At 27.6% G+C, this 8,579-nt stretch overlaps 2 protein-coding genes across 2 annotated transcripts; one reads left to right on the forward strand and one right to left on the reverse strand.

The window, feature by feature from the left end:
• The first annotated feature begins 615 nt into the window (after nucleotides 1–615).
• LOC136078249 (uncharacterized) lies at nucleotides 616–1,704 on the forward strand. The gene is made up of 3 exons (XM_065793562.1): nucleotides 616–849; nucleotides 1,109–1,186; nucleotides 1,412–1,704. Exons 1-3 carry the CDS (start codon nucleotides 714–716, stop codon nucleotides 1,687–1,689), a joined length of 492 nt encoding a protein of 163 aa, XP_065649634.1. The 5' UTR covers nucleotides 616–713; the 3' UTR covers nucleotides 1,690–1,704.
• Nucleotides 1,705–1,881: 177 nt separating this feature from the next.
• LOC136078753 (putative nuclease HARBI1) lies at nucleotides 1,882–3,185 on the reverse strand. Its single transcript, XM_065794551.1, has 2 exons — nucleotides 2,985–3,185; nucleotides 1,882–2,774 (listed from the first exon to the last, which is right to left on the reverse strand). Exons 1-2 carry the CDS (start codon nucleotides 3,183–3,185, stop codon nucleotides 2,340–2,342), a joined length of 636 nt encoding a protein of 211 aa, XP_065650623.1. The 3' UTR covers nucleotides 1,882–2,339.
• Nucleotides 3,186–8,579: the final 5,394 nt, after the last annotated feature.

The following is an 8,579-nucleotide window of genomic DNA, read 5'->3' on the forward strand; positions in this document are numbered from 1 at the left end:
GGAAGCTTAGTATGTTTTAATTAGCAAACTATTTAAATAAAAATATGTATAATTACATTATATATATATATATATATATATATATATATATATATATATATATATATATATATATATATATATAATATAGGTAAGCTTTTTTAGGTATGATTCTAATTATAAAATAATATATTATTATAGAATATTTAGTATTTTACTATATAAAACTATATTATACTATATATTGATTATTTATTTACTCTACTTTTAGGTCCATCTATTACTATAAGGCATAGAAATAGAATTTGGGAAGACATAATGTCACATTTAAATAGTTTAGGGGCAAAAATTGAAGATATCAACCAGCTGCGTAATAGAGAGTGGGATTATTTGCGAAGAGCTACAATGCAAAAATTTGCTAAAAGTCTAAAAGCAGGTATAGTTTTGTTATATATATATTTATATGTGTGTGTGTGTATGTGTGTGTGTGTGTGTGTGTGTGTGTGTGTGTGTGTGTGTGTGTGTGTGTGTGTGTGTGTGTGTGTCTATACACACACATATATAATTAAATATTTTTGTATACATATAATATATACAAATATATATATACATTTTTTAAAGGTGCTGCACGGAGACAACTAACAGAATTAGATAATGTTGTCTTAGACATTCTTGACAGGAAGTCAATAAATGTATCTGGAATCAATGTTCCTGATTTTAATATCTCTTTTTGTATGACAGATGATGCATTGTCATCCACTCCCAACCAACTTTCTACTCCCACTGCCACCCTTTCTTCATCAAGTAAAGAAGTAAACTTTACTTTGAAACAATCTTCTGATACAGCTTCTTTTATTTCATCTATGTCTGGTATATTTTTCTTTATTGGTTAAGACTAGTTGTATTATAAGATATATATATATATATATATATATATATATATATATATATATATATATATATATATATATATATATAGATATATAGATATATATATATATATATATACATATATATATAGATATATATATGCATATATATATAGATATATATATACATATATTGTATAGTTTATAGAGTTCTATTTTATTCTTATATAAATTCTATACAAATTAATTGTTTATATTAGATGCAAGAATTGATTGTATGTTCTCCCCTAATTTAGACAATACCACTCTTGTTGGTGATAGTCGTCAGATACTTCAAGGTAATGCAATTTATAAATTATTTTTTTAATCTCAGTTGTTTAATTTAGTTAATTGTAGGTTTTAGACTTATAATTATATAACAGACAACATCAATTTGTGCTTAATTTTTTAAAACTAGTATTTCCAAAACCATCAAAAACTTCTTATTTTTAAAGGAATCTAAACCACCTTTCTTATTATTTTAGTTAACTGATCTTGTTTTGACACCTAGAATTAAATTTTAGATTCAATTCAAAATAAACCATCAATGGGGGCATTAAAAAATTTAAAAAGAAAACAAGCTAGAGAAAGTCTCTTGGTAGATGGAAGTTTTAAAAAATTGAAAGTAAGTGTTTTAGGGTTAGAAAAAGAAAGATTAGAAAAAGAACAAGAGTTAAGAGTTAAACTTTTGAAATTGGACGTTGCCCTCAGGCAACAGCAAATTCGAAAAGAAAAGGCTTTAACAATATATTACACAACAGCAACAAAGCTAATGCATGAGAAAATGCAACCTTCAAACTAGCAACATTTTGTAAATACAGACACGGTATTTTATTTTTTATTTTTTAAATTAATTTGTAGTAATATTTAGTATAACTTTATCATTAAAAATTATTTTTTGTTTTAGGAGGAAATTCTCTTGCATTAAGAGAAAAGCTACATCATAATTTTATGTTAAAATTTGAAAATTATTGTATAAAAATATATACTATATTTAAACATTCGTCTTGTATAACCATGACCAATTACATTTTTTTAGTAACAATAAAAAAATAACTCCAATCTGAAATTGTTATTGTTATTTCATTTTTTTATCACCATTGCCTTACAGTAATAAATTCTGTAAAACTTCACACAAACATTAAGACCAATGCTGTTGCGATGTGAAATAGATACAAGCATTACAACTATAAAGTTAACAAATCTCCTATTATTTTTTAAGCGTGCTCTATAAAAAAACAAAATATACATACTTAAAAACAAATATAAACATATATTTTTATGGTCTAATTTTTTATAAAAATTTCTTGCATTTATTAAAAAATCATTGTGTAAATTTTTTTCCAATTTTAATTCAACTAATTTAGACACAAATCTATGATCCATGTCTAAACAATTTTGATAGATCCTATGCTCTAGAACAAATTGTTTATGAATTTTTAAACAATATTTTTAAGTAAAGTAGTTAAGTAGCTGTAATTGTCTATTCAAAGCTCTATCATTCTGATTTTCTTGAGCTAGATTTTCATCAGCTTGTTCTTCTTCGCGTTCTTCAAAGTCATTACCGTTGTCTCCATGTCGAATACACAAGTTATGGATAACAAATCCACACATGATAAGCTTAGAGGCATCTTCGACCTTATGCAAACGAATTCCAGTTTTCAAAGCATAAAACCTGTTTTTGACAATTCCAAAACATCGCTCAATTATGTTTCTAGTTTTTCTCTGTGCTATGTTGAAACGTTTTTGAGCTCCGTCTGGATCACCGGGAAAAGGTGGAATTAACCATTCTTGACATGGGTACGCAGAGTCAGCCAAAATTACAGCTCCATTAAATGGAAGCTCTCCAATTTCAAACTTGTTCCATAGGTTGCAATTTCTTAGAACCTAATAGCAGTAAAGTCACAATATTTAAATTTACTGTAAGTTACATTATAATACATTATATTAGTTAGTCTAAGCTACATTAAAATTAGCAATCATAATAGTTCAAATAGTATGTTCAAATATGAACATTCCGAAGAGTGTCACGTACTAGTTGAATAGCCGGCATTAGTGCACTAACAGTTGTAAAATATAACTTAGTGACAGACTTACATGTGCATCATGCCACCTTCCTGGACTGTTGGTCGATGCATAAAATATGGATGTGTCGGGTTCACATACTGCCATTGCATTTATGCTATGGACATGATGGCGATTGATTAGAGAATCTTCATCTGCTTGAGGAGGGTTAGAAAGGAGTATATGAGATCCATCCAGGACACCACATACGCACGGAAAACCTTCGATTTCCATGAACTTCTGTGGAAGAGTGGAGCAATCATTGGGCCACTTTATGATCTCTTGTCGAATCTAATCTTATAGGATAACAATTTTTATCTTTACTAAACTTAGTTTTTAATTTACTTACTAAAATAAAAATAATAAGCAACTTTATATGACAACGTAAAACTTTCAATAGTTTTATTAACTTAATACACTAACATTAAAAATAGCTTCTCCTACACTGTGTATAATACGATAAATTGTGTTTGTAGAGATTCCATGACAGTCTCTGAGAACATGAAAAAAAACATTTGTGCCAATAAAATGAAGAAATACCATTATCTGGAAACGTACTGAAATGCTTTTATTTCGCTTAGTATAATGTTGCAAATCATCTTTAAGCCTAGTTTCTAAAAAATCTAATACAGCTCTTGGGACTCGATACTGTTCTCGAAAAACGTTGTCAGAAACATCTTCGTTAAAAGAGCGACCATTAAACTAAAATGAAATTGAAAAACAAAACAAAAATATAATTCCTGTGCATATTTAGTATGATTTCTGATTTTGTTCGATAACAAATCATTAAAAAAACATCAAAATTTAGTAATTTTAAGTAATGCTTTAAACTCCAACCTCTCGAGGCAATCGGTGGCGAAGCTCATTTTCTGCAACTTCGAAATCTAAATCTTCATCCGAAAAAATTAAATCCATGTTCCTATTTCAATTTTACACAGTTTTTTTAAACACCAAATACTAGAATGTAAAAATATTTATAAAAATAGAATAGACAGCACAGCCTACATAATAACTAATAAAATTTATTTAGTAGGCCTACTTAATAAAATTTTTTAAAAAAATTGTTGTTATCAATGACGTATTACGGATATAAAATGTGCGTGAATTTAAGTGACGCATACGTTTTATGCTTTATAGCAATGGCCGAAAAAAATACAAATAGCGATAAATTCTTCGAGTTTACGCATTTTTTTACGTGTAAATAATTTACTTTCAAAATTGCGTTTTTACGACAGATTTTTTTTCTCGAAAAAAACTTCGAATTGTTTATAGCATTGGCCCATGGTTGTTTTTACAATGTTTCAGGATCTGTTTTTGAGAATTATTGAAATCTTTATATTAAATGGTGAGAAAACCAAAACAAGTTCTTCAGCAAGTTATTAAATGTTAGTATGATCCTAAAAGTTGCGGTATTTGAAGTCTTTGAATAATTTTTTAAATTTAGACTTTACTAAAATAGGCTTCTTTTTCTAATTCTTTGTCGAAAATTGAAAAACCAATTTTTAATAATAGTTAAAGATTTTTGTAATCATTTAAATCATGGTTAAAATTTTTCGATAATTGTGGTTAAAGATTTCATAGTTTTCGATCAAATTTTAAAGTCTTACTGTTTAAACTGAAAAAAGAAACGATTTTATTTAAATTTGTTCAAATTTTGCAACAATGTAAAGTATGACAAAGGAACATAATAGTAAAATAAACTGTTGATAAATATATATAAAAAATACATAAATAAATACATACATACATACATACATACATACATACATACATACATACATACATACATACATACATACATACATACATACATACATACATACATACATACATACATACATACAAACATACATACATACATACATACATACATACATACATACATACATACATACATACATACATACATACATACATACATACATACATACATACATACATACATACATACATACATACATACATACATACATACATACATACATACATACATACACACACACACACATACATAGGGGAAAGGCGCCTATCATGGCATACTTAACTTTGAAGCTTCATTATTCAGTATCCTGAAGACCAATAATAAAAGTTTTGATATGGATACATTCCTTGTTACATCTAGAACAATAATTACCCTGGGAGTTTTCATCAGTTTTGTTTTTTTTATAAGTTATTCTTATTCTAAAAAAAGCACAAGTATGCCATCACAGGCAACCACTGCTCCTATGATGGCATAGGGGAGGATGGGGCTAGTTAGGATCGAGGGTAACTTAATGATTTCATTTAACCTTAGAGTCTTCCCTCAGAAAAGCCAGAAATTACTCGAAACCATCCTAATTTACCATTTCATGCTACACACCGGCATTGTAAAATTTTGCGCATGCGCATAGGATATATTACGTTTTACGTATTTTTTGGACCAAAAAAAATTTTGGAGCATCGCTTTCTTTTAACTTTACTTAAAAATAAGTTTTTCTTATAAAAAAAAGGTTTTCCCAACTCGTCAGTATGCCATCATGGGTAAAAGTGATCATTTTCATTAAAACAAGCTGTGTCTGCTTTGTTCAAAAGATAAAATTAAAGTAACTATTCCACTAAATGCACAAAACTTGAATATAAAATGCATGAAAATTTGATTATGCACCAATGTGATTAAATATTTGCATCAATGAGTAAATATACATAAAATATATAAATGTGTGTGTATTATCATTATCATCTTCATTATCCTTGCCTAATAGTTGATTGATTCATTTTTATTACTAAAAAAGCTACATGCTTGTGTTAATTAGTAGCAACATTGTAAATTTGATCATATTACTGCGAGTGAAGCTAGTTTTTTTAATGTAAGTGCTTTAATATGCTTTCATTATTAAAAATATAGTGAAGAAGTATTCAAATATCTTACTTTAAATATAGGAAACGCAGTTTGACAGTCGAAAAAGATTTGGAGATCATGAAATATCAAACATTAGCATCATCAAATGATAATGCTAATATTTGATATGAATGAATGATGGTCGAGCTTTAACCTTTTACTAATCTTAAACTTATTGTGTTGTATATGAACAATATATATTACACGTGATGTATGTACTTTAATTAACTTTTATTAAAATACAAATTATTTAATAATTTATATTGTATTACTAAACTGACGGAGATATTATAGTTTGAAGTAGTATTCATTCTGTTTTTATTATTCGTATCCCTTTTTCAGGTTGGTAAATATCGGCTTATTTCAACTAATATTCCCGCGTTATATTAAGTCTTCCTTTTAGGTTAAATTCTCGGATTTGTTTAAGTATTGGTCAATATTAAAAAGAATGTGAAAAACAAACAAAATGAACTAATAGTAACATAAAAGTGAGCAATGGCGAAGCAACGGTGAAACTGCGGCCAAAAAACGGCTGCCATACATGGACCATGCATTAAACGGTGAACAATACTTGGCTTAGCCAACGCTAGTTTGCTAATGGTGGGCCGGTCATGACACTGATGATGGGCCGTGCATGAACCAAGCAAGTTTGTTTGGTTCATGCATCTCGGTAGTAACTATATGTTTAGATAAATGTTTAGTTAAATATAATAATATAAGACATGATTTTCAGAAATCATGTCTTATTTATTATATTTAACGGATAAAAACACATCTAAACTACTCAGTATTTGTGTTAATAAGTGGTAATAAATATTATTGATATTATGGCAGTTACACTTGTTGAAATTAAAAAAATGATTAAAGACTTGTTTACAAACTACAAAGTGGAGACGGAAGCAGCGCTAAAGCAACAAGAAAGCAACTTTATAAGTATCGTTACTTCAAATACCAAAATCTTAAATGAAAGATTAGACAAAGTAGAAAAAAATATTTTAGAGACTGCTAAAAAAATATCAGCACTGGCAGCAGAAGTTGAAGAAATAAAGGTTAGTCTAAATTTTCATGAGGAACTTATTGAAAAAAAAATAAAAAATTCGTTAGATATTTTCATAAAATATAATTCTAACCATAATGAAATACAAAATAACAACACTGATCTCAAAAAAATTAACAGTAAGCTAAGAGAAATTGAAGATAGAACAAGGAGGAACAATCTAAGAGTTGACGGAATTAAAGAAGATGATAATGAAACCTGGCTGGAAAGCGAACAAAAAGTAAAAGAAATATTTAATGAGTACTTGGGTGTGGAAAATGTAAAAATTGAAAGAGCACATAGAGCTGGTAAAAATGGTGTAAAAGAGAACAGAATAATTGTTCTGAAATTATTGGACTTTAAAGATAAGGAGGAGATTTTAAGAAATGCCTCAAAATTAAAAGGAAAAAATATATATATTAACGAAGATTGCTGCATGGAAACGAATAAAATAAGAAAGGAATTGCGTGAAAAAATGAAAATTGAAAGAAAATTGGGAAAATTTGCTTACATATCATACGACAAGCTTATTGTACGCGAGTGGAAGACAAATAAAAAGTTATTTTTTACTTATTTTATTTACGGTTTATTTAATTCTTATTTATTTTTTTTGAATATTTTTATTGATAATATATCAATAACGAAACCCTTTAAAATGAATCCGAAAACGTTTGAATACGAAAGTCTTTTTGAAAACATTTCAGATAAGGTTTTTAAAATAAATGATCAAAATACTTTTGATAAATATGACCTTGACAAAAACTTTATTGATAACTTTTTATTAATGAATATGGAAACACCTTACATGTTTCCAGATGAAATAAATAAGTATTTAAAAAATGTTAAACCTTATGAGAGCCTTTCTCTTGTTCATCTTAATATTAGAAGTGCTAAAGCAAATTTTGAAAACTTTAAAACATTCTTAGAGGAAAGCAATTTTATTTTTAATATTATTTGTTTAAGCGAAACATGGTTAACTGATGACGAATTTAACGAAAGCACGCTTTTTCAATTAAATAACTATGAAGGAGTGCATTTGCAGAGGAAATCGAAAAAAAGAGGCGGGGGTGTTGTAATTTACATCAAAAATAGTTTGCGGTATTAATTACGAAACGACCTATGCACATCTGATTACGACAGGGAATTTGTTTCTATTGAAATCATTAACAATGACTCTAAAAATACCTTAATATCATGCTGTTATAAACCGCCACAAACATCAACAGAAATATTCTCAAATCATCTTCAAAATATTATTTTGAAAAACTTACAAGAAAAAAAAAAAATTATTTATCCTAGGAGATTTTAATCTTAATGCTCTAAATTATGAAAATGATAAACACTTCCCTAAAGTAATAAAAACAATTAAATTTAAAGACATAAATTCACCTTGGTTGAGTAAAGGTCTTAAAAAATCATCTAAGCGGAAACAACGATTATATATAAAGTACCTTAAAAAAAAATGCGATGAAATAAAATCGGAATACAAGAGTTATGCAAGTCTCTTTGAGAAAATTAAAAAAACCGCTAAAGCTAATTATTATAATAAACTACTTGATAAGTGTCAAACAGATTCTAGAAAAACATGGCAATTATTAAATGAAATTATTGGTAAACCAAAAATTAACAAACCGTGCTTTCTTAAAACTATAAAAATCAACCACAAAACAATTCATGATGAAAACGTCATTGCAAATGAGTTTAACAACTTCTT

Source organism: Hydra vulgaris, chromosome 03 (assembly GCF_038396675.1).
Source record: "Hydra vulgaris chromosome 03, alternate assembly HydraT2T_AEP".
Taxonomy (NCBI): Eukaryota; Metazoa; Cnidaria; class Hydrozoa; order Anthoathecata; family Hydridae; genus Hydra; species Hydra vulgaris.